The 27357-nt window shown below is 35.0% G+C and overlaps 1 protein-coding gene across 1 annotated transcript; it reads left to right on the forward strand.

The window, feature by feature from the left end:
• The first annotated feature begins 5877 nt into the window (after window positions 1–5877).
• Window positions 5878–27038, forward strand: LOC106051519 (uncharacterized). Its single transcript, XM_013206699.2, has 5 exons — window positions 5878–6276; window positions 18059–18162; window positions 19491–21549; window positions 22573–22775; window positions 23520–27038. Exons 3-5 carry the CDS (start codon window positions 19491–19493, stop codon window positions 26472–26474), a joined length of 5217 nt encoding a protein of 1738 aa, XP_013062153.2. The 5' UTR covers window positions 5878–6276; window positions 18059–18162; the 3' UTR covers window positions 26475–27038.
• The last annotated feature ends 319 nt before the right edge of the window (window positions 27039–27357 follow it).

The raw sequence follows: 27357 nt of genomic DNA on the forward strand, positions 1-27357 counted from the left end.
CAATTCTAAAACAATTACGTAAATGTAAGGGAGGCAATGTTACAATATGCTAACAAAGATGGACAATTTTTGTGTATTTTCAGTATCACTAAGTCAAATATATTTTTAAAATGTACAGGAAATGTTTACAACAAATACAAATAATAGTTAAAGACGTTTTTTCTGGTCAACTAGCTGCTAAAATTAAAAAGAAAACATTTCTGTTGTTTATAAAGGCTAATAATGCACTTTGTATGTAAATATCACGCACATATTTTTAAATGGACTTTTTATGCAGCGATTTTCGTGCAGTAGCGTAACGTCGCAACATGATCAGGTGCTAAACCAATTCCTTAAACTTTTTTTAAAAATCAGATTTTATTTATTTTTTGTTTAGTGCCCCCATCCGAATAAAAGAAGCTTATTTTTGTGCGTTTTGTCTGTTGGTCGGTCTGTCCGTCACGATTAGATTTAAAAAACTAGAACTCTAAAAGCTATTGAAAATCTGATTTACCCTTTAATGTTCCTCCCATAACATCTCAATAGTTTTAAGTATCTAAAATTGATTGTTCCGGATTTTTTTGTGCAAAACTAATCAACGCCAACAAATATTTGTTTGCTCTTCTAACTTATATTACATTCAATTTCCATGCTTAAACGTTGCAAAAACACATTATCAATAATATATTGTTCCGTTTTTTATGTAAATAGCATATTAATGCTAAATCATAATCTCTATACTGACTTATATTTCATTAATTGTAAAAATGTTCCGGATATTGTTTTATAAAACATGAATTATGCCTAATGATTGTTTGAAATCGCATAAGGCTTTTAAAAAAAGTAATTTACTAGAATTGATTACTGAAAATTACTTTTTAGACATTTAATTTTCTTGTAAAACATAACATAGAAGTTTTGTAATCGATAAAGAAAGTTCCGGATTTTGTTTCTTACAAATCGTCGACAGAAATTTCCGAATTTATTTAAAAATCTACTAACGCCAAATAATTGTTTGAACTCCCTCTTCTAATTAATAAACAAATAATCTTCTCATTTACGAAATAATGTTTTTACGGATTTTTATGAAAAATATTTTAACTCACTACTCTCTTACAGTACATTTAACTTTCTACCTAAAACATTAAAAAATCTAATTATTGTTAATATTATGTTCCGATTTTTAAGGAAAAAAAAATCCAAACACCAAAGTAAGGTATGAAAATCTCTCCACGTGGCTGTAGTACATCTAATTTTTATACGAGACCATCCAAAAAATTTAATTAACGGTATTACATTTATCTGAAATTCTCTTTTTCTTTTACTATTTATACAAACATCCGGAACAATCTATTATATAAACTTTTCAATTGTGTTCATACCTAAAAATTATTGCGATGTTTTGAAACGTAAAATAAAGGTTAATCAATTTTTAATAACTTTTAGTTGTTTTTTTATATCAAGATAACGGACAGACCGACTGACAGACAAAACGCAAAAACAATGTGGCTTTGATCCTTTTTAAATAATATCTATTAGAACTCGGTGCACCAATGTCTATGAACCCTCGTTAAATATCTCGTGTAAATAAAGACATTTTTTTTATGGTACAGGTACTAGCCTATTGTGAGGTAATGGAATTTTTTTTCTTTGACGTCATATGAATGGACTCTTTAAATGTAATGTTAAAAGAACGCACTCGGTGCACCAATGTCTATTAACCCTCGAAAAAATTGCTTGTATTAATGAAAACATATTTTAGTCTAACTAAGCCGTGTGACGTAGTGTTTTTTTTTCCTTTGACGTCACATGGAATGAATTCTTTAAATGAAATGCTAAAAGAACGCATCGGTGCACCAATGTCTATGAACACTCGAGAAATGGCTCGTGTTGATAAAGATGATTTTTAGTCTAGTTAGGCCTTGTGACGTAGTGTTTTTTTTTCCTTTGACGTCATATGGAATGAATTCTTTAAATGAAATGCTAAAAGAACGCACTCGGTGCACCAATGACTATGAACACTCGATAAAAGGCTCGTAATGATGAAGGCGATTTTTATTCTAGCTAGGCCGTGTGACGTAGTGTTTTTTTTCCTTTGACGTCATATGGAATGAATTCTTTAAATGAAATGCTTAAAGAACGCACTCGGTGCACCAAAGTCTATGAACACTCGATAAATGGCTCTTATAGATGAAGGCGATTTTTAGTCTAGCTAGGCCGTGTGACGTAGTGCTTTTTTTCCCTCTGACGTTATATGGAATTAATTCTTCAAATGAAATGAAAAAAGAACTCGGTATAGTTATGTTTATTAAGCCTCGTTATGTGACTCGCGTTTAAAAAAGGAATGATATCTTGATTTAGATCTAATCTAGATTTTTTAAACTAGATCTAGATTTTTATTACAGTATATCTAGATCTGGATTTATATTCTAATTAAAATTATTTTAGAGTCTAGATCTAGAATTTCTAGATCTAGTTTAGGCTAAAATAGACTAGATTAAGATGTAGAATTTCAATTTCTAAACTTAAAGTGTAAAAAAAAAAGTGTAGATTTTCATTTCCAAACGTTTTGATCAATATTGTAATGTTTTAATATACTAAAACTAATCTACTATTTTTTTTATTAAATTTAAATTTAAATTTACGGCAAATGAATCTTTGAAACATTATTACTTTTGACCATCGGATGGCTGCCTGGTCGTGCGGTTTGCGCGCTGGACTGTCGTTCAGATTTATGGATGGCCCAGGGTTTAAACCCTGCCCGCTCCCATCCCCCGTCGTCCTGCGGGAGGTTTGGACTAGGAAGTAATTATCTTCAACTCTGAAGGAACATCCGAAACGTGTAAAACATTTTGCATCAAAATTAAATCACCTCTTGAATATTATTTGCGAAAATGCAGATCCGACAGGGATCCGACTTCGACGGGGGCCGCCTCTGAGTTTGTGTAACACAAACTCTCTTTGTAATCTTGTTTTTATGTTTGTTAATCAGACAGTTTTTATACATATATATGTATATATATTATATATATCTATATATGCTAGCTAGACCATCAATTAATACCTTTACTATTTCAGATATCATTCAAAACTGCATTCTCCATCATGAGATTGAACATTAACAAACAAAAAAACGTTGGCTCCAAAACACCCTATATGGAGAGCTGCCTGATTTGGAAACAATACACAGTTCATCCCAGATATTGGTCTAATAAGTCATCTGAACCCCTCCAACATAGTAATGAGAACAAAGAAGAAGAATATTAATTTAGATCATTTTTGCTAAGAATTATTTACTGTTTTCATTTTTTAAAACTCTGTTAAATGTGTAAACCTAGTGGAGAAGTTCATAGATGGCGGAAAACCAATAAAACAGCAAACTATTTGGTGTATCCGGTGTGCAAGCAAAACAAGTGTTCACACGGTACGTAGAAGTGGCAGAATATTTTGTGTGTGCCACATTTTAGCACTACAAAATCAATTTTTTAAAACTTTTTTTGTTTGCGACATTTATTAAGTTGGCAATTTTAAAGTTCAATATTAGCATCCTTGACATTGCTTAGTTTATCGTGAAAATCTCCAAAAGAGTATTATCTATACAATAAAGCAGAAATGTAAGGCGTATGTATGTATGGGTGTATGTCCCGCAGAGAAATCAAAACCGTTTGACCAATCTTGATAAAACTTGGCACATTTGTTCCTTGGGTACTAACTGGAACCGTGACGTATGTATAGTAGCCCTAAAATAAACTTAAGACCCTCAAAACAAAACGTTGCCCAACTCTATGAAAGTATTACTATCTCATGGATCTAGTGACAAATGAAAATACAATTGATTTCATTATTTAATAAAATTAACCTTGAAACTTGTGTTTCAAAAGCATTTTTACATAAATTTGTTACTTATATCTGCGAATTTAGACGTCCTGCCATACTTTATTTAACAAATCGGGTAAACCCGTACTTTATATTTCATTCATCTCGCGCAACTTTCGTTTTTAACAGATATGGATGTATCGGCTTAGCGGGTAAACCCATTTTCGCAAAACTACTTAATATATTTTGTGGCGAAAGTGAAAAACTTGAAAGGAACATTATCTTAGTTTGACATAGATATAAATCCAATCCACTAGATTATTAATACACAAACAAAGGCCCGCAGGCCGCAAGTAATGTCCGGCTAGTTCTTTATAAAGGTAAATTTTACATTATCTTTTACCTTTACCTATCCCTTAGTCTGTTGGACCGTTGGGGCACCAAGCAAGATTCGTCGACCGTCTTTCTCCATTCCCCCCTGTCTTTTACCTTATTTAGAACCTCTTTCAATGGCAGGCCCGTCCATTCTTTTATGTTGTTCTCCCATCGCTTTTTCTGTCTACCTCTTCTTCTTTTTCCTGGTACTGTTCCCTGAAGGAAGGTCTTTGCGAGCCCCGAAGATCTTGTAATATGGACATAGATTTTAAGCTTGCGTTTTTTTTTTACTATAGCTAGCAGGTCATCATGGGATCCGATCGCTGCAGTAACCTTGATTCTAGATATTTTTAAAGGACTATTTAGAATTGTGTCAATTTAAAAAGAATATATATTACAACTTTTAAAGGAATATTTTCCAATAGATCTTTATTTACAAAGTCTGTCTGTCTGTCTGGGTGGATTTCTTTTAAAAGTTTTCAAGCTGAAATTTAGCACAATTATTAATTGTCGATGACAAAAAAAGGAATCAATCCAATTTTTGTTTTATATAAAAAGGTGAGAAAAACTTTGCTATATTGAGAGATGTGTCCGCGATTGAACGGTGCTTTCCTTGTTGTTGTTATTTTTTTAAGTGTTTTTTTTTTATTTTTCTTGACAACAAAGAATTTTAAAAAATATTAGCCAATTACTTAATCAAATAACTCTGTATCTCGAACAAGGGAAAGAAATCGTACTTGAAAGATGTGGTGGTATAAGCTGAATTAGTCCCCTTGAATATCATTACCCTTAGTGAACATTTTTTAATACATTTAAAAAACGATCATGTAAACATTCACAAGGATTCACCCTTCTTCCCTCCCCCTTTCACAACTTGTCCAGACAAGTGATAGGATCATAGTGCATTGAGAAAGCTAAAAGCTAAATAAATACAATTGGTACAATTATTTCTGATGGCACATAGTTATTATGTTTATGCTACATGTAGCCATAAATACATGACTAATCTAATTCTAAACTAATTTATACAATCACACTTGATATAAGCTTTTTTAAAAAAATGTTTTTCTTGTTAAATATATGTTACATTGGGAAAAGGGGGGGGGATTCAAATAATATGGACATGCGCCTCGTTCTTATAAAAAAAATCAGTCCGAAAAGTCCAGACAAAAAAAAAAAGATCTTCTCTAGGAGCCTGTCCTGCGTGCGTCTCTATCTTATGCAGAGAAAGATTTGTGACGCAAAATGGAAACAATGTGTGTTGGGTCAGCATTGTAGTAGGCTGTAACGACCCTAACCAGGTCCCCCCAACCTCTCTTTTCCGCCCTCCCTCCCTTTCGACCAATCTCCATTCACTCTCAGATACTTATTAACCACACTCCTACCCCCCGCCTCCACACACTGCGTAATATAATTCAGGTCTCCCTCTTTCCTCCTCTCCATTGACCCCCTCACTCTCTCTCCGCTGTTGCGTTTCTTTTGGTCAGCCGTGGCCGTAATGTTGCTAACTAAAAAAGAGAGGAGGAACTGACCGGCGGCCAGCTTGACCCACGCGTGATTCTAAAAAAAAAAACGAGGGATGGGTGCTCGTTTGAGGGGCTGAAAGGGATGGGTGGGTGGGCGTGAAAAGAAGAGGGGAAAAAAAAGAATGCAGATGAAAAGGGGAGGTGGGGAGAGAACCTTGCTGTAAAGTAGTAGTGACCACTGTCCAGCACTGACCGCTGGCCGAAGTTTTAGTCCAACCTTATTGGTCATAACACCCGCAATAAAAAAAAGTGTATGCTTTGTGTCAAGAATATACAGTTTTTAAGAACACATTGGCCTCTAGATCTAATAGGCTAAACACAGGAAAGTTGTATTCGCCTTTTCTGAACAACGGATACTGGTCTATTGTGTTTTTCTTGTCTTAATGAGGCAACACAATTTATTTCTGTGAGGCTTATTTAAAAGTTGAAGCACGGATTTTTCGAGCCTAACCAAGTCAAGCCAAAATAAAAACATCAAGAAATTTAAAAAGTGAAATTAAAAGTGCGGCATGTTTTTTAAGTGAGTTTTGGAGCACCCAAAGCACCGTGAACACACAACACGGATTTGATACCTAGCTCTGTAAGTATATTGTTTGTATTTTAACTCTTTTTTGTGACTTTATTTATCCGCCCTCAGACGAAGCCCTTAGTCATAGTCTTAGTTATTATGGCATATATCATATACGCACATATACTACAAAGTATAATATACGATATGGATGGCTGCCTGGTCGTGCGGTTTGCGCGCTGGACTGTCGTTTGGGTTTATTGATGGTCCCGGGTTCAAACCCTACCCGCTCCCATCACATGTCGTCCTGCGGGAGGTTTGGACTAGGAAGTAAACTATCTTCAACTATGAACTATCCGAAACATGTAAAAAACATTTTACAAACAAACATTTTACTAATAAATATATATATATTACTTATATAGATATACTTAAATAAAGTAAAAGGAATATAACTTTTAAGTTTATAATAGAATTAGTATACGTATTATATACGTCTTACAGTTAGGGTTTAAAATATTAACTCTAGCTGGAGACTTCCATACATTACATTGAACTATTTATTTTAGCGTAGCGCTAAAACGCCATACGTCATATGATATGAATTTTGTTTAAAAATTTAAAGAAATAAACCAATTTTTAATTGTATTGTTATATTGCTTTTTTTTGTCTTATTCATGTTTAAGACTTTTAAGAGGCCTGTTTTAATTAAAATTTTAGAATTAAGCATAAATGGCATTTATATAATCGAATCTTTACAAGTCGTTGGTTTTACTGGCTGATTCAGGCAACCCTTTCCATGTTCTAACGGCCCTAGGGAAGTAGCAGCACTTGTACGATTTTGTCATAGACTCTAACTCTAGTATATTGGATAAAAAATGTGTCTTTATCTTTAACTTTGTGTCTATTTTATTATTAACCTCTGCTTTTGTATTTGTAAATTATGGTTTAGTGTTTTATTTATTTTTTGTTATTCTGTCTTTAGGTGTTTATATACTTCGATATTTCTAATGGCATTACATTATTTAAATGTGAATAGTTGTTATAAATCTCTGGTCTCTTAATTTCCAATTGTTCAAGTTATTCTAGTTTCTTAATGTTTTCTTGAGTTGCGGGATCCCAAACAGGTTGCATATATTCTAACGCTGGCCTGACTGCCTTAACTAATAAGGTTACATTGCATTGACGGCATTGTAATTTAATGTTCCTGTTTATTAACTTTTAAAATAAATCCTAATGCTTAGTTTTGGTTTTTTAAAACTAATTTCATCAATATTGGGACTCCCTGATAACTTTTCATTAATTATTACACATAGGTATGAGTTTTTAGTCATAGACCTTGTTTAATTTCTTTTAGGTTTTTTTTTTCTTAATCAAACTCTTAATAACTGTCATTTTTCTGGGTGGAATTACAATATTACATGCTCCAATTTGATTCGGATTCCCATTTCTGTAATTCTTTTTCTAAAATATCAATAGCTGTATCTCGTGTTGTTTTTATTATTATATTTATTATTAATATTATGCAGTCGTCTGCAAATAATCTAAGCCCTATTTGTTCCAATTTTTTTAGATTAGTTTGTGACAGTTTTTCGTTTTTAAATTTTATATTAGTGTCGGTATAAACATTTTGTTTTGTCAACAGAGCATTATAAATTAAATTATTAATATTATTAAGGTGAAAACAAATTTGCATTTGATTTGTAAGTCTTCCAGCATTGGGAGACAAAATTTCTTGCCTATAATTAGTTGTAATTTTATAGATCTATTAGTACAAAATAATGCTATCCACGACCCACACCAGTGACACCCTATTGCGCAAGCTGCTATTTATTTTATAAATACGCTCCTTTTCTTTTCATCGAATTTTCTAGTCACAATTTTCTGTTTACAGGATAGATCTATGTCGACTATGTCTATTGGTTGTCGTTTTTCGCAACTGTTCTCAAATGTTTGGCGTTAGACATGTGAAACACATGGTCAGTCTGTGGCTGTATTTGGCTCTTTAACCAACAATGTTATCTCAAACCATTCCGTATGAGATGTAGACATGTCGGTGCTTTAAAGTATTGTACCGCCCATGGTGAGGAAAACGCTTCTTGGAGCAAATAAATGAATTGGGTAACTTGAAAGATTGGCTGAAAGGAAGTCCAGGCGTAACACCTGGAGTTGTGGGACTTTTTATATTTACACGGAAACTTTTTGAGTTCATTTGTTCGACGTAATTTTTATTGACTATCGCCCCCAGCCTTCGTCTTTCTTGTTTTTGCATGTAACTGCCCCCCCCCTCCTTTTTCCTATTCCCAATCTTCTATGAGATATCAAAGGGAAGAATTACCGACTAATAATGCCCCACCCTTTCCATTCCTTGTTTTTCATTGCCCTCCCCCCTCCCAATTGTACTACAGCTGATTTCGTCATTTGTCCACGTTTCCGAGTTTTTCCAAACTGACGGGTCAATACTCTCGAAACCCTAAGTACAAATGTCCGGTCTACAGATAGTTTCGTTTGATTTGGAGATAACCTCTAACCCACACAAGTTTTCAACTCACACTAAACATTCTTTGGGCGCCCGTCAACACTGGGCTCCATGATACAACTGTACAACTCTGTATAAGTCTTTTTAATAAATAGTGTATCCAGCTCACACACTGGAGGGCACATGCGTAGTAAGCAAAACGTGCGCCCCGGGAAATGGACATTATTGGAGCCCCCCAATTTTCCATGAACAGCACATAGAAATATATGATGCGTGTGGCGCATGTGGCATCGTGCCCCCCCCACACACACACACTTAACAACGTCCCTTCTGGAGAAATATCAAAAGCTTACCAAACATGTGTTCACATCTCAATGGGCACGCGTGGGACGTAATCATCTTTTTTTGAAGTAACGTCTGTATTATACAAGACTTATATAAGACTTCATGACTAATGTGATAATAGCTTAACGAGATTTCAATATCTGCTGTTGTGCTTTCAATCTTTGACATCAATAGTCCAGGGTTTCTCAGCTATCGAGCGATAACAAGGGATTTAATATGAAAAGGCTCAAAATACAAATGCATTTAAAAACGCTATTAGAGCCTGTATGATTAACTATTCTTTTACTCTATGTCACAATTTAGGGAAAATACACGCACACATACATATATATTATTATATATAATTTAACAAAAAACAACAGACTCAACTTGGACTTGGATGAGAGGGTGTTGACAAAGAAAAGTTTTCTTATGGACCCAAAATTCTATTGTATTGGCACTATCGTAGCATGTTTATATTTGTCAACTAAGAGGACGTTAGTGTTATGTTAATTTATTTCTAAAGCGCTCGCCCGGATCCTTAGTTGGGTAGTGGAGGTCTGGGTGACATCTAAATTAAAAAATAAGGACTTACGTTTCTTATTAAGTCACATGTTTATAGCATTTTCAGTTCTCATTTGTAATTTATAGGTCTTTAATATATTTCTGAAGTAAAGGTTAAAATGTAAACAATTCACAATGTTAATATCGGTATAATTCAAAATGCATACTTTTAAACAAAAAAAATTATCCAAATCTCCATTTTATTAGCGGCCCCCGAAAGGGGAAAAGACGCTATTAGTTTTGTGTGAAATGTCTGTCCATCTGACCGCCTGTCCATCCGTCCCGTTAAGATCTCGTAAACTAGAAAAGATATTGAAAATCCGACATCACAATATTTTATACCATTCAAAGTTCTGATGCAACGGCTCCTGAAAGCGAAAAATCTAATGTTTAAAATCAGTTATGCAAGCAGTTTTTTAAAGAGAAAAAGCTAATTAGTATGCATTATAAGTTATACCTAACTTAAAACGAATAATCTTAATCTTATAAACTTTATTTTCTTTAACATTTTTTTTGCGGAATTTTTTTTTTTTTTTTTGAGGATTTGAATAAGTGATTGAGCCTTTTCAAAACAATTAAATTATTTATAAGACTTCAGTTAGGCCTGGAGAGGCGCACTAGCTGAGTGGTAAAGCACTTGTCTTCAGAACCGATGGTCCCGGGTTCGAATCCGGGTGGGATATTCAACTTCGGAATCCTTGGGCGCCTCTGAGTCTACCCAGCTCTAATGGGTACCTGACATTAGTTGGGGAAAAGTAAAGACGGTTGGTCGTTGTGCTGGCTACATGACACCCTCGTTAACCGTAGGCCACAAAAACAGATGAACTTTACATCATCTGCCCCATAGACCACAAGGTCTGAAAGGGGAACTAGTTAGGCCAGGTTCACATCTAACTTTGCATTCACTTGCACCTATCCTTTGATCTGCTGCACCGTTGGGGCACTACACAAGATCTGTCAACCTTCTTTCTCCATTCTTATCTCTCATTTGTCTTTTATATAATTTCATTCGAATGTTCTTTCTGAAAATATCGAAGCCTGCTTGGGAGGACCACTTAGGGGGCCGATTTAAGTTTGTGTGTTTCCACACAAACTGTCTTTGTAACCTTGTTTTATTCGAAAATGACAAAAATTTGATGCGCGCTTTAATAAATGTTTATTGTTGTAATTTTATTAATCTGGTTTAGTGTTTATATTAATTATATAAAAAAAAATTAAATGATTTAGTTCGCATTAAAATTTCTTGAATCGCAACGTTCGTCACCTTGGGGGTCTGGATCAAGAATATTGTTTGTCTTTTTTTTGTTCTTTGTTAGTTTGTTGTTGTTTATTTTTACGCATCTGAAAGGAAATTATGGGATTTAGGGATTAAAAGAAAAACCAATTATGTTTTTGTCATTGTCAAGTTAATATCTCAAAGACTAAAAAGTGATATTGAAAATCTGTTATAAGAAAATAGGTTACGTCTAGTCTTTTGTAAACAAACACCCTTTTGTTTTCTAAAATTAAGAATGCATATTTACACATATTCAAATACGGTAAACCATTTCTAAAACAAGTATGTCTATATTTCATAATTAGTTTTTTCTCAAACGATATTACATTACTATCCTGTAATTAGATAGCTCTGTATGATCAAAATTACCCGCAAATGTTATTCGAATTTTTTTTTTTTTGAATTTTTGTGTTACATAATGTGTGAATACAACCGACCCACATGTACACCATATGTTTGTGTACGAAAATAAAATTCACGTGATCTAATAATTTCATTTTTAAAGTTGACATTTCATTTCTCAAAGTATAAAAATCATTATTCTTATTTATCGTAAAGAACCTTTTTTTGTATTAATGTGTACATCTATATTTTAGCAGACGTGTAGTATTTAATAGCGCTCACTTTTAGTTCAGAGATATTTTCTATTTAGATGCCAAACACAATGTTAATTAATTAGTTTTCAGACATTTTGTACCGAAACTATAAAACAAAAAGGTGAAATCATTAGCATTAGCGTCTGACACTATGCTGGAATCCTGTTTAATATTAATTTAAAAGTAGTTTTAAATCTGGTGTACACATGAATGCATCAAAAGTATTAAATTGAGACCCCACAAGAAAATCCGTTGTTTACTCTGATGGTCCCTTGTATTCCAGAGCAAATCTCTATCTCGCGCTCCGACTTATGAACGAAAGGCGTTAATCCGGTTTAATCAAGACGCACAAGGGAAGATTACTCCATGAAAAGTCGCATTTTTAAAAGAGCGGGTCATGTTTTGCGTCGCTGTTTGACTTCCGGTTTTTATTTTTTCGTCCCTTCTTGTCGCTCTTCTGATTGTCTAACGATGTCGTCCTAGTCAAGGTGTTAGATGACAAGAAAAGGGAAAAACAACTTTTTACGACTTTATCTGCACAGTTTAAACAGGATGAAACTGCTGGTGTGTAGTGTGAGTGTTTGTGTGGGATGTGTGTATTTATGATGGACCAGACATTCTGTTGACTTACCAAACAATTCTGAAAAACTTGACTCAATTTCTGTCGCCGTTTAATGGCTCCAGTGTCTCCACCTTCTCTTAGCAAAACGGAAGTAGTTAAAAATATTCCAGCAGAAGGCAACGGTTTAACAAATCGGAAAAGTACTGAATGTCCTTCATGGGTAGATTACTCGTGATTATCCTTTTTTTTTCTTGGTATGTTCTTTTTACTTTTCTTTTTTGTTGAAAACAAAGTTTAGAAAGGGAGTTTCATTTTCAGACAAACTCCAGTCCAAAGGTGTCCTTCATGGGTAGCTTACTTATGATTATCCTTCTATTTTGAGTTAAGGTTAAGGTTAGGGATTAGAGGATTTTATTGAAAACAAAGTACGTTTAAGAAAGGAGTTTCTTTTTCAGGAAAACTCGAAGTTGTCATTCATATCCTTTTGTGTGTATCCTTTATGTCTGTCTTTTGTTGAAAACAAAACAATTTTAGGAAGGGAGTTTCTTTTTCAAACAAACTCGAAGGGGGCCCATAGCGGACGCTTTCGTATATATATATTTTCTCACGTCTTTTTAAAATTCAAAATATGGTTTATGGGCAGTTGAAATTAAAAGACATAAGATATAACGAACAAAAATCATACCAATAAAACTGGTGTCAGAGGAAAACATGAATTACGGATGAAAACTGTCTATTTTATGCCAAGGTAGGGCTAATTTTAGGACAATCGGCACTTCGATAAAACACCAAAAGTGTATAAAGTAACCTTTGCTGACCGACAATGTACGAGCGGATTCAAAATGGTTTACATGTGTAGTTGTCAGGAATTCTTGGTGTAATGTACATACATTTCACCCCGAATTTTCTAGAGAGCGATATGAGAAGCGATAATTAAAATCTTGATCTCGAAGCGTGATTTCTTTTTTATCAATTTAAACATTTGAGAGTTAAAACGATCAAAGACAGTTTAGAAATAATAAAATTTAAAACTTTGATAGCAATGCTCAAATTAACATTAAATACAAAATATGCAAATCCTTCTCAACCATATTAACCATATTAAGAATGTTATGTCGTGATGACTTTCATAAAATGCAAATTAATTATATCTGCATAAACCAAAGGAGATTACGTTAATTTAGAATACATAACTTGTAATCACTTTTTCCGAATACATGCATATACTAAACACAACGACAATCCACAACTGGAGTCCGGTACCCATTAGACTTCATTAGAGTTTGGTGGACTCATAGGCGCCCTAAAAATCCTTAATTTCAAAAGCCCAGTCACCGGGATTTAAACACAAGAACCCAGGTTCAGAAGCCAAGCGCTTAACCTCTCAGTCACCACTTAATTAATGCAATTTATCATTTTCCTAATTTAAAAAAAAATTAGATTGATACGCATGTTTTTTTTTATTCTAATGTTTGTGGAGGTCCCAGCCTAGATGAGACCCACGACGACTGCACAGTCTTAACGTAATCCGTCCCTGACACTTTTTGAATTTTTTTTCTTCTATTCTTCTAAGTTTTCAATTTTCTCGTCAGCATATAATTCTTCGTTTTCGTTGCGTTTGTCGAGTTCTTTTTGTTCACTCCTGCTGGGCTAACATGTGTAACGTCAAGGCCAGATAGTTCGTTGTTTTTTTTCTCCCTAAGCCCCAGGTACAGCCGCAGATAGTATCGGCGCGTGACTATACAAACAGATGGCTAAAACGGCTGACCCGCGCACTCTGCTTGACCCCAATGACGTAACGTAAAAACCTGCACTTTGTCCGCGCAAGAGGAGTCTGTTGACGGGGTGGGGAAGAGGGGGAAAGAGGAAACGTGCGGGCCCGAGTTGTTTTTCTCTTAAAAGAGGGTGGGCGTGGCCTACGAAGGTTATCGAAAAGTATATGGATGAAAATGGTTTTATCTCGTTTCAATGGAAAGGTAACAGGGTCAGTATTCATGACCTTTACACCTATATTGGCTATATTTTATCCTTTTTTTTTCGTGGCTTTCTGATTTGTGGGATTTTCCATCATAAAAACATGCAAAGGCTTGTGCTTTAAATATGATTGTAAGCCTACCTCAACTAGTATATGTCTAAAAAATTAAACAAAAAAATGTAAATGATTTGTATGTCTGTCTTATTTAAAACATACAATAGCTATAAATAAATGAAAATATTAAGTGTTTTTAATGGGTGGGAGATAATTAGATTAACTATATCTTGCATTTTAATCCTGATTGACACTATAGAAAACAAGTAGCACAAAAAGTGTGTTTTTTTAATCAGTTCCTACTTGATGAAGCTGACGGTGGTCTAGATCTGTTATTTAAGACTAAGATGGCTTTATTGATCCTTAGGGAAATTTGTTGTGATTACAAGGACTCTTTAAGACAACACAAGCTCTCATTCTATTTATATCTTGTCATGCTTCAACCACAGACCTGTATACATTAGACCTAGACTGGAAAACGGAAACAAATTCTTATCCGATAATGATCAGATCACAGACCCTTTAAATATATATATATATTGTTATGTACTTAACTCTTTTCAAGCTGTAAGAGTAGTCGCCCTCTTTATGGGTACCTGCATTTTGATACTCGACATAATGACATAAGATAATGGCTTAATATTTAATGTTATAAACAAAAAGACACATTTCGGACACTAAAGTGGGGGCCCCGAGCAGGGGCGTAGCTAGGGATGTTGGGGCCGGGATGGTTGACATCTTTGGGAGCCCCTTGCATTTTGACATTCGACATCATGACATAAGATAATGAATAATAATGCACAAGTGATAAATCTCAATTCATATCGCTTTACGTCGTGCTTTCTGTGCAGCAAAGGCCAAAGTTCATCTATAACATCATCTACATCGATACAGTCTAGTATTAGTGTCTCCACTGACATTAAAGCCATGCTGCTAAGCTTTTCTTGCTTCACTGTACCCTGAGATAGTTTTGGTAAACATGACACAACGGAAGTGGCCTGAGTTAGTGGCCAAATTTTTAAAATAAAATTATTCAAATTAATAATTGCAATTATTAAACCAAAGTTTTTGCCGTTTGACCAATTAGCTAGTTGTTTTTTTTTAAAAGAAAATCGTTAGAGCCGTTTTCGAAATCCATGCCCACCCACCGAGTTTCCTTCCACCCACGAAGAGTTTGCAAGCTATTCTAATTCAGAGGAATTTTTAACAACAAAAAAAGCAAAAAAAAAAAAAACAAAACAAAAAAAAAAACAAAGCATAAAACTTAAAACTTAAAACTAGATTTAACTAGATCTACCAAAAATGTAAAAGTTATTTCGATATCAATCAAAATAATTAATTGACTAAATGATATATTTGTGTTTATTGATTCAAGTTTTGTTAGGTACAATAAATAATTGTTTAAAGTATCAACGTGATCGAAGAACTAGGGGACTAAACCCAACACACTTCGCCATATCTGTTAATACTGAAGTATTAGTTTCCCTTGTTGCTATTAAACAAAATAATGAATTGCTTGTAATTAGTTGATTTATATCTTGTCTATGTCAATGGATAATTGTACGAAGTTTCAGCTTTATCAGAGAATGGGTGTGGCAGAAATAACGTGTACACACGTTTTACCAGACAGACAGCTACATGTAGTGGGTTGATTTAAGCTTTGTAATAACATTAATGGCTAATATATGGTGTCGGCAAATGAAATGGTAATAAACATTGTGAACAAAAGAGTACTACAGGAATGACTTTGTTCTCGAATATCTAGGAACATTATGGGAACATAGGCTACAGGAACAAGCACTGACCTATCGCGTCTTATGCTAGTGCTAGATTTTTTTTAATTTTTTTTTTATGCTTTAAAAAAAGTGGATACGTTGTATTTTATATTTTAGTTACGGTACAAGAACAAGAACATAAAGTATTGACTGTGACGTGGTTGCTAAGCAACGGAACGACACACACACACACACAGACACACTTAGTCTATCACGTCACAAGTATTCACGGACCTAATCAAATCATAGTCAATCCCCTCCTCCCTATTTTTTCCCCTCAAGGGCATGTCCACGCGTGTGTTTTGTGTTAAACAAATGTTCCATGTTACCTCACAAAGCGAGATTCGCGAGTCCTAAAGCCCCAACACTTCTAACTGTCGTCCCTAAAAATTAAAACACACCTGACAGCGGGAGTTTTTTTTTTCCCCCAGATGTTCAGGATAGCTACATGTGTTGCTTATGCACACAGCTTCTCTCTCTCTCTCCTTCCTCGTCTCTCTCTCTCTCCTTCCTCGTCTCTCTCTCTCCTTTCTCGTCTCTCTCTCTCTCTCTCTCTCTCCTTCCTCGTCTCTCTTTCTTCCCCTCTCTATTTCAAGATGAAATTCATATTAATAATTTTAATATTGGGACTACAATGAATTTTGTTTCTCCCTAACGAAGCTCGACCCTGATAGTGCCAGAGAATATTAGTTTGTTTTTCACATAATAGTAATTATAATTTATAATTAATAATAATATCAATAATTAATAATAATAACAATAAATCTGGATTAACGAGGAAATGGTTTTATCGTTTGTGCACATAGTAATATGTCTAGGTAGCTGAGATGATAGCTAATAACGGGTTCGGTCCCGATACTGGCCAAGTTTTCGTTCCATGATAAATATTAAGATCACTATATTATTTGCACATAAGGTAAGAAGTTACTTGTTTTGTTAAGCATTGCATTAAAATCCTACCTGGCAATTTATATATATATATAGACCGAACAGTGCGATAGTTATAATACAACGCGGAATAACAAGGCTTGTCTTCGAGTCCGAACATTGAGGAATGCAGTATTTCCCGTAGCTACGCAGCCCTAGCTGTGGAAAACTTCAGCGTCTATTATTTTGCAGTAATTTTGCTTTTTCCACACAAGGCCGCAAAAATCGTTAATTTTTCTTTGGCACTCGAAAAGGAAAAAGACGCTATTAGTTTTGTGTGGAATGTCTGTCCGTCTCGTTTAAATCTCGTAAACTAGAAAAGATAGTGAAAATCTGACACCATAATATTTTAGATCATTCAAAGTTATAATGCAACGGCTACTTTTTTCTTTTCTGAGAGCGAAAAATCTAATTTTTAAATCATTTGCACTTGTGCTAGCATTTTTTTTTCATTAAAATACACCACTTTTACAACTATTCACTATTAATAATAACAAACACTGGAGGCTCTTTAGAAGGGGACAGACATTTACCATATTTTAACACATTTATGCAAATGGTTTAAGATTTTTTGTCAAAAAATTTTTTAAAATTATATTTGTATTGCTAAGTTTGTAGGTTTTGTTGAAAAAATCTATTTAGTATGTATATAAGTTGGACCTAATTTAAAACAACAATTAATTAAGTAGGTTTTTATATTATTGCCTGAACTGCAATCACAGACGCAAAAGCAGTACACTTAACAATTTTTTAAATATTATTTTTTTACGGGAATTTCTATTTTTTTCTTGAGGATTTTAATAACAGATTGACCTTTTACAAAACAATTAGATATTGATTATAAGACATCAGTTAGGCCAGTTTCACATCTAACTTCACATTCACTTATCCTTTGGTCCGCTGGGGCACCACACAAGATATATAAACCTTCTTTCTCCATTCTTCTGTCATTTGTTTTTTTATAGAATTTCATTCTGATGTTCTTTCTGAAAATATTGAAACCTGCCTTTTTACCTGCCTGGGTGGACCACTTCGGGGGCCGATTTTGAGTTTCCTCACAAACTGTCTTTGTAAACTTGTTTTTAAAAACTTCGTCTATTTAAAAAAAAAAAAAAGGTCATTATTCTCTTAAAAGTTGTACAATTAATGGTCGTGCAAGATGTGACACTCGCTCCAAATAGAGTGATTACACATAAACAGTGGGGCATTCTAAAACATTTTGTGGTTGAACATTTCTGCAGATATTTAGATTCTTTTAAAGCACCCTTTTACGACTCTTTTCTTACATTATTTTCTTTATTTATCCTCGACCTATTACTCAGGACCAGGTTTTATTTGTCAGAATCTACCACCCTCAAAAGTGGACACTGCCAACTGGAAAGATTATGGGCAGACAGAGCAAGTCAAGGATGATTATGTATCAAAGGTGAGACTAGGTTTGCTTTACATTGTGTTCATTTACACCAAAATTCACCAAATGGAACGTCTTTTCTATCTTAGAAAGCTAAGGAAATTTAACATCGACAAAACAATAATTAAACTTATACAGCAACCATCAGCAGTCTAATTAACTTTGCCATCACCTGCTGGTATGGTAATACTTCACTGGCACAAAGACTTAGACTAAATAGACTAATTAAAAAAGCAACGCATATCACTCGAACACAGCTACCATCTCTTGAAGAGCTTTTTATTTTATGAAAGATGCCTTTTTAAAACACTCACGATTCTTAAAGATAACCTGCATCCATTAAACCACTGTTACATAAGATCTGAACGAAATGGTCGTCTCCTTTCCATTAGAACTAAAACAGAAAGATTTAAAAACTTCTTCATCGAACTTTCGGTCAGAGTGTTACAAGATCAGCTGTCATCATCGACAAGTTCATAGAAGTCGAATTTATAAAGCGCTGGTTGTGAGTGTATATGCGTTTCATGTGTGAATATTGTTCGTATTTGCATCTATATTGTTATTGTACAGTAGTTACGCTTAGGTTGTCAATTGTAGTCAAACTGAATTTACATTTCATTGGATCAATAAAAACGATCTTATCTCCCTTTGCTAAACCAATTCATCAATGACGAGAAGTCTTTTGATCCTTTCCACATATGTACGTACATTTGCATTAGATCAAGATTAGAACTTTTTTTTTTATTAAGCATTGACATTATTTCCACCCTTTTTAAATGTTTCAATAAAAATCTATCTTTAGTCATTTTAGCGGTTCCTGAAAGTAGAAAAGCCGCTATTATTTTTTTTGTTTGGTCTGTCTGTCTGTTCGTCAATCTAAAAAAATAGTAATAAAATGTAATTCAGAAATGGATTTAAACTTGACAAGGCCCCTTACAGTGAACATAAGTTATGTAATACTTTGCTTTTTCTCAAAACAATGGGGGGGGGGGAGGGCTAGACAAGTGGGGCCCTAAGCTATAGCTTATGTTGCCTACAGGTAAATCCAGCACGGTGTTAAGTTAAAAAAGGGTGGGGGGCTATACCTTCTATTTTCCTTTAAGGATCAGTTAGATCTAGATAGTCATAGATATAATCCATGTTTCTTGAAAACAGAAATTAAAAAAAAAATATAGAATTGGCCTAACAAACTTTACACAGAGCTATTTCATGCAGTGTAATAAAATAAATAAATAGACCACAATTATAGTCTTTACCTAAGCCATAGTGTCCTCACTATGCTTCTTTTTTATCAAAAAAAAAATTCCATTATCAATTTAAGTTTTGTTGTATTTTTTTTTCAGATGGATCAATGGGAAAGTCCATCAAACACACATGTAAGCCCAGAGTTTCAGTTCAAGGCCAGCTTGTCAAGAGTATCCAGTCAAGGCGTGTCCAGTCCATTGAGCTCAGATTCACGCACTGCAAAACTTCCTGTGATGGAAACTTTGGCAGAGCCATCCTTGGCAGCAAACCACTGTCACTTTAACTCCAACAGCTACTATCCAAAGGCAGATCCTTCCCAATACTACTTGAAGGGTAATTCTAGCCTATCACCTCAACCATACAGTTACCCAGGATACAAAGGAGGCAGTGATGGTGAAGCTAGGCCTGGTGTTCAGACCGGGGGAATCCCATCACTTCAGTATAGATACGCTAATGAGACAGATGATGTTGGCCCAAAGCTACATAGTAATCAGTTTTCTCCTTATTATCAAAAGCCTTTCCATCCTATGTCTCCCTCTTTTATGCCTCAATACAAGGGAAACTATCCAAACAAGGGAAATTATCCAAAAGAATCTTCAGTTGAGGTAAATCTTACAGAAAATGTTAAGCAGCAAACAAATGATAATGACAGTAGCCATAAAGATACTAGTGATTCTTTACATTCTGGTCATGGTAACATCAGAGAACAAAGTAGTCCATACTCTAGAGCCAGAGATGTGCCATTTACAGATAGACCACATAAATATATGCCAACAAAGCAAATGCTCAAACCCCATCAGAATGCAGAAGATGTTTATCAAGATCCATACATAAATTGGAGAAGCCACAATGTCAATGCTGGAGATTCATACAATTTTCAGAAAGATAAAATGTTTTATTCCTCAGAGCACCAAAAAGATATGGCTACCATTAAGACAGAAGAGAACATGATGCAAGGTAGATTCAAAACCAGAGGGTCGTTGTCTGAGCCAAACCAAATAGTCAATTCACAATCTCCAATAGATAATGCTCTTGTGAAGCAAGACAAAGGCAACAGTGATAGTCTGGAACACAAAGTTGATGAAGGCTACAGTGTCTCAAGCTTTGACTCAAGAAATCAGGAAATGTTATCAAAAGTGAAAGAAAATTCAATGCATCCAGCCTTTAACCAAGATCCTAATCAAGAAACTCTGGCTAAAAATGACATCTACAGATCTACACTGTTTTTCCGGAATAACTCTTTGGGTCAAGATGCTGAAGGTAGAGAAAGAATGTCACAGATAGCGTATGGCAGGGATGGCAAATCACATCAGTGGAATGAACCTTCATCACTTTATTCCTCTCAAGAATTTCTAAATGGTTTGCATTCGCCTAACAAATTTAGGCCCAACTACCCTTACAGCTCCACTCCAGGAAAAAATGTTTTTCCTGATGGAGAAGAGGCAAAAGGCAGACCTGAATGGAAGAATATGTCCTCTCAGATGCTGAACACTCTTCAGAAAGACCATTCTGATACAATAGAAGGCAAAGTGGTCTTTGGAGACTCTTTGCCTCTAAAAACTTCTGTCAGTACCTTGCCATTAGATTGCAAAGATCGCAGTCCTAGTCCTATCAAATCAGTATTCACACCTAACCTTAAAAAAGCGTATGATTCTATGGTCTCACCTTTAAGTGGCAATAGTAATACATTTTGCAGAAAATTTCCTTCTGAGCAGGAAAGTCTTGATGATCCTAAAAAACAAGCTTCTCAAAATGATGACAGTATGATGTCTAAGAAAGAGGTTCAGTCTGATGATGGTTGTGATGACAGTCCCTACCCAGGCATGAGGCCTGAGCCATCTCTGTCACCCCCATCACCCGACTCTTCCATGACCTACCCACCCCAGTTTCCTCATCCATATTTTGCCTCACCCATCAGAGGCTCATCCTCTGTTCAAAGATTGCAGTTTGGTTCTCCTCGAGGACAGCATGAACCAGGACAGATGTCTGGGCCAAGCTTCCCTTTTGACAAAGATTTCACTGGGAGATTCCAGCTTCCAGGACTGGGTCAAGAGATGTTGATGGGGGGCTCTTACATGGGGCCCCTTCCTCCAAATATTGTCCAGGGTGTAGGAGATGACAAGGATATTTTCTTTTGCCATCTTTGCAGTTACTCAGGTTAGTATCACATAATGTAATGGATTCTAAGTATATTGTGACAGGCCATAATGTTAATCATTCTGAGTTGGTTCAAATCAGACAGAACATGCTCTACTTTCTGCCCCAATTTATAATATTTCTTTCTCTAACGATGTATTAGTACTGTACTCTTTGCCTATATTCTTCATTCTAATCATTTTCTGATGTATGTATTAGTGCTGTACTCTTTGCCTATGATCTTCATTCTAATCATTTTCTGATGTAATCTTCAATGATTATACTCCATTCAGATCTGTTACTACTGTTAGTATTTTTTATGATCTCCTCTGCAAGTATTTTTTTTAATTAAAAAATTGCCTGCATATTTATGCATTTTTTTATTCATACTTAAAAATTAAAAAAAAAATGCTCCTGAAAAATTCTTATAAGTTTTATATTTTGAGCACAATGAAGGTGATGGTAAAATCTTGTATTCACATTAGCATTTTTTGTTTTCTTAGTCTGATGGACAATCAGCACAAACACAATAGTCCTAGGCCACTAAAAATGTAAAGAATATTTTGCAAAATATTGTGATAATTATAACCTTTTGTGATTCCTTTTGGAATATGAAAAGAAGCCTTTTGGCACTGCTATCATTGGGATATTTGTTTTTTTAGGAGCATGATAATAGGTTTTGATTCACTGAGAATCTGTAGAATAAAAAAGGAGTAGGCCTACCTGTACCATATTTTCTAATTTTAGAACTAGTGTTTCTGATTTATCTTAAAAAATATAGATTATTGTAGTGACAAAAAGTCTTATCACCATGCTAGTTATGCAATAAAAGAATGACTTGGCAGAATTTAAGTCATTTGTTAACATGCATGACTAGATGCATAATGTGTAGAATGTAATCTTCTTCTTTTTTGAAGTAACATCTGTATTTTATAACATAAGATTAAAAAAATAATTTATTTCCATTTTAAGTTCTGTGCTTAGATCACATTATTTCTGAAGCTGTTTATATTTAACATAGTGTACTTTTTTTTTATTTTGCAGGAAAATCTAAACTTGAATTTGATTCTCATATGAACATCCACTTTGAATTCAACTGCCCACATTGTGACTATACGTCCAGGACAGAGGGAAGACTAAAACGACACATTAAGGACTTTCATTCAGATGACAGCTCAAGAAGAGCCCTCCCTGGTCGTCCCAAGATTTATAAATGTAAACAGTGTCCATTTTCAACCAGAGAAAAAGTAAGTGAAGACTTTTTTTTTAGCAAAATTCCTTTTAAACATTTTATATATATATTTTGGCATCACAAGGGGCAAAAACTGATAAAATATTATTGGGATATTATTTATTACCTTTGTTTTTCAACTTGCAGTAAAAAAATAAAATTAAATTCAGATTTTAATAAATAGAAACAATTATTTTTAAACTGCATTGTACTGTTTTATTTTATTGTTTTTTGTTGATGTTTTTTTAAATAAGACATTTTTTTAAATTAAACATTTATTCAATATTCAATTTTATTGCAAATACTGATTATATCAGCAAAAAAAAGCTGCAAAGATTACGATTACTAAGAAAACTGTCCTCGTTTAATGTTAGCGAAAAGGCCTTGGCTATGTTTTATCACGCTCACATCTGCAATATTTTAAGTTTCAATATCACTGCCTGGTATGGCAATCTGAGCATTAAAAATAAAAATAAACTTTATAGAATCCTTTGGTTTCTTATAGTTATAATGTTTTTTGTTTGGTGTAATGCACAAATTGTAAGACAAATTTCCTTACGGATAATAAAGATTATTATTATTATTATTATAATAAGTGTAAATAAAATATATTTTATAATAATAAGTGTAATATGATACATGTATATATCTAAATACACACACACACATACACAGATAAGGCACAAACATGTGTTATATAGGCACATGGATTTATTTTTAAAAAACCATTGCATTTTTACTATTATATGTTTACTTTCAGGATAAATTTTGGGAGCATGCTCGTACCCACATCAAAGAAGACAAACTTCTGCAGTGTCCTAAATGTTCATTTGTCACAGAGTACAAGCATCATCTGGAGTACCACCTTCGTAACCACTTCAACTCCAAGCCATATAAATGCAACAAGTGTAATTACTCCTGTGTCAACAAGTCCATGCTGAACTCTCATATGAAGTCCCACACTAATGTTTACCAGTACCGCTGCTCCAATTGCACCTATGCCACAAAGTACTGCCACAGTCTCAAGCTTCACCTCAGGAAGTACAACCACAAGCCTGCCACAGTCCTGAACCAGGATGGCAGCATCCCACAGGGACTGGATGTCGAATCAAGTGGCATATCTGTGGTGGCAAAGAGAGGCCCACCAAGAGGGCCACGTGGTCCAAGGAAGGATAAACAGGATCCTTATGTTAGTCAGATGTTTGGTTTGCCACAGGGACCCATGGGCATGAGTCCGATGATGAATGGAATGATACCTTTTTGGCCTATGTTGCCGCATGTTGCCAACCATTTATCTCCACATGCAGGTATGCTACCAAGCATGGGAGACTTTGCTCATCAGATGAAAATGCGAGCTAAAAGTGACAGTCTAAGAAGAACAACTGATGGTGACAAGATGGATGCAACAGACAGTGATGAAGAGAGTGGTCAGCTAAGAGATGACGAATATGCTTGTCGCTTGTGTGATTTTGTTGGAGAGAACACAGAAGCCCTCTGCATACATTTTGTAGATGTTCACAAAGATGAGGCAAAGGAAGTAGCCAGGGCATGTGGAGTCAGTGAGGAAAATCTGGCTGCATCGCTAAGTCGACTAATTCCTGAATTAATGGCTGGAGGAAGAAGGCTGTCTGAGCCTTTAACTGAATCTGACAGTGAACCAAGTGATTATATTCCTGTGCAGTCCACCACAGACATGACCCCAAGAAGTCCAGAACCAACAGAATCAAAGACATCAGAATGTAAAACTTCCCAATCAACATGGTCAGCATCACAAACAGAACAGGCTGTAAACTATAGCCCTATGCGCTCAAGCAGCAATGAAGAAAGAAATGATGTCAGAGAAATAGACATTCTTCAGCAAATGACCCTTAAGTTTGGTGATGGAAACATGTTTTCACAGAGGCAAACCTTTCCTCCTGAAGAGCAGCGTCAGCAAAAAGAAACACCCCTGGATCTTACTAAACCCAAATCTGTTTCTCCAGAGGTGACATCAAGTCCACCATCTCCACAAAGAACTGATTCTCTTCAAACACCAGAAAGGTTTTCACAAAATGATTACCCTATTAGGAAAAGAATGTTAAGAGAAACCTTTGAGGAAACTCAAGCCAAAGAATTGTCTCCTCTTATTCCAAGAAAAAGATCCCGTAAAGGAAAAGCATACAAGCTGGATACACTCTGTATGAAGTTGCAGGAGAGACAAGTCAACACAGCAGACTCTGATGGAAGCCAATCAGACATGGACACAATGGTTGATGATGTTCAGCCTCCTACTGCCTTTGCAGAGGAGAAGATAGATAACCAAGAGCAAGAATCAAACAGTAAAAATGATCAAATTAAGGAAGCAAATGCATCAAGCTTCAAAGCCCAAGAAAGTTGCCCTGCCATAAACTACACCCAGAGTGAAGATGAAGACACAGATGAGTATGAGGTGAATGAAGAGGAGGGGCAATGTGAGAAGCGGAAAATCTCACCTAACAATGAAAGGAAGTTGACAGTTTCTGAAAATGATTTTGATTGTAAAAAGTTTGAAACAAATTCTTCCACTGAAGTGGACTCAGAATTTGAAAAACTCCAAAGAAGTTTAGCTATCCTCAACAACGGTATTGACCCAGATAATGATTGTAAAAGTCTTTTGTTTGACCGAACTGCAACGTCCTGTGATGAAACCACAATGAAAAACCATTCAACTGAGAGATGTAACACATCATTGACAAATGAGTCCAGTGCAGTAGATTCGGTAAATAAATCACATGATTCAATGCCAACTTTTGAAGGCGATGAAACAAGCTCAATTAGAGAAAAGAATATTCAAGATGAAAACAAAAGCTTTGAAAATAGTTCTTCAGTATCAGAGGTCAATTTAATTCCTAGTTCAGACAAAGATGTGAGAGAAATATGCAAAAGTTCTGATGATTCTCTTCCAATTCATTTTGCTTCAAAGTCTGCTCCTGGTGCTCCAACAAATGACGCAGCCCTGTGTTATGATGAAATAGTATTTTCGACACCTAAAATGTTATATATGAATGTTGATGCTGGTACCGACAAAAATAATGAGCCCCTTAAAGCTAAGCCAGAGGAACAGAAAGGTGTTGAAGGCAATGAATCTATCCCTGGGACTGCTGAAACAGAGGCTGTAGACCCAGTGGAAATGATAAACACTGTTATAGAAAACAGGAAAAAGCCAGTGCCACCTGCAGTTAGACGAGGTACAGAAGTAGCATGGAAGCTTCTTCATGATCCGGTAAATCCAGTCACATCTCTTCCTTTGCCCATTGATTCTCCACCTTTGCCACAAAATCAGGTGGTAGCACCTACAGTGACAAGTACTCCTGCTGTGGTTCCCAGCAGCTCTGCTTTAGTTAGAAGTCACATGACCATGAAGCCCCCCATGCATTTCTCCCCACGTTTGTATTCAAACCAGCGGCCTGCCATTCATCCCTTGAATACACATATTCACATGCCACTTCCACCAACTCCAATGGCATTTATTCCACCTACAAGCCATATGATGCCTGCGCCACCACCCATGAAGATGGCCAAGCCAGAGGAGTACTCCTGCACATTCTGTGGACTCTCATTCCAGGACTGTGTAATGTACACTGTCCACATGGGTTACCATAGCAACAAAAATCCATTTAAATGCAACAGCTGTGGTATAGTCTGCAGGGACAAGGTAGATTTCTTTCTCCACATTGCAAGGTCTCCTCATGCCTAGCTTTGAAATTTGACATAGATAACTTCTTTACAAGCACAGTTGTAAAGAATACTGGAGCAGTAAAACATTTACTTTGAAGAACTTTTGACATTGTAATCCTTGCAGTTCCAGCTAATTTATTCACACGTATTTTACCCTCTCTTGTTAAGTATAATACTACGTTGTATCAGCCAAACCTTTGCAAAAGCTTTTTATTCCTAGTAACTCATAAAAAAAAATTAATTTATAATTTTTTTATATGGTTGTGCACATTTGGTAATTTTAAATTTATTTACACAATCCTGTAACATGCAGAAATACATAAAAGGCTACAAACGAGACAGATACATATTTTTCTATTAAATTGAATAGCCAATGTACGAGTATATTTAGTCTAAAACATTGAGAGAGTATTAGTTCTTTGAATGTGATGCAGATTCATAAATGAAAACACAGTAAACAAAAGTAATACAAACACTCAGGTCTAAAACTATCAATATCTGGTAATATTGTATAAAATACATAACAAGGCAATTGTTTCATTATTACTTGATGTAATAAGGTCTTTTTTGAAACAGAACTATGGTTGCATTAACATAAACACACACATTTTTCTTTTTTTTTTTGCTATCATCTTCCAGCCAAAATCATATTCTAGTCATTTCATGTTTACTTTTTATTTGAAATTTCTTTTTTTTTTATTTACTTATGTGTGTTTATTAATATGTCAACATGCTACTCCAATGTTTTCTTTTTATGTATATTATAATTTTTGTCTAGTCTTTTTAATTATTATTATTATTATTGTTTTCAGTGGCATAGCTAGGAATTCGCCATCATTTGGGGGCCTGGGGGCTTCACCACTTTGGGGCCCCAGCTTTTTGTGTAATATTTAATGTAAAAA

This window comes from Biomphalaria glabrata, chromosome 17, assembly GCF_947242115.1.
Source record: "Biomphalaria glabrata chromosome 17, xgBioGlab47.1, whole genome shotgun sequence".
Lineage (NCBI taxonomy): Eukaryota > Metazoa > Mollusca > Gastropoda > Planorbidae > Biomphalaria > Biomphalaria glabrata.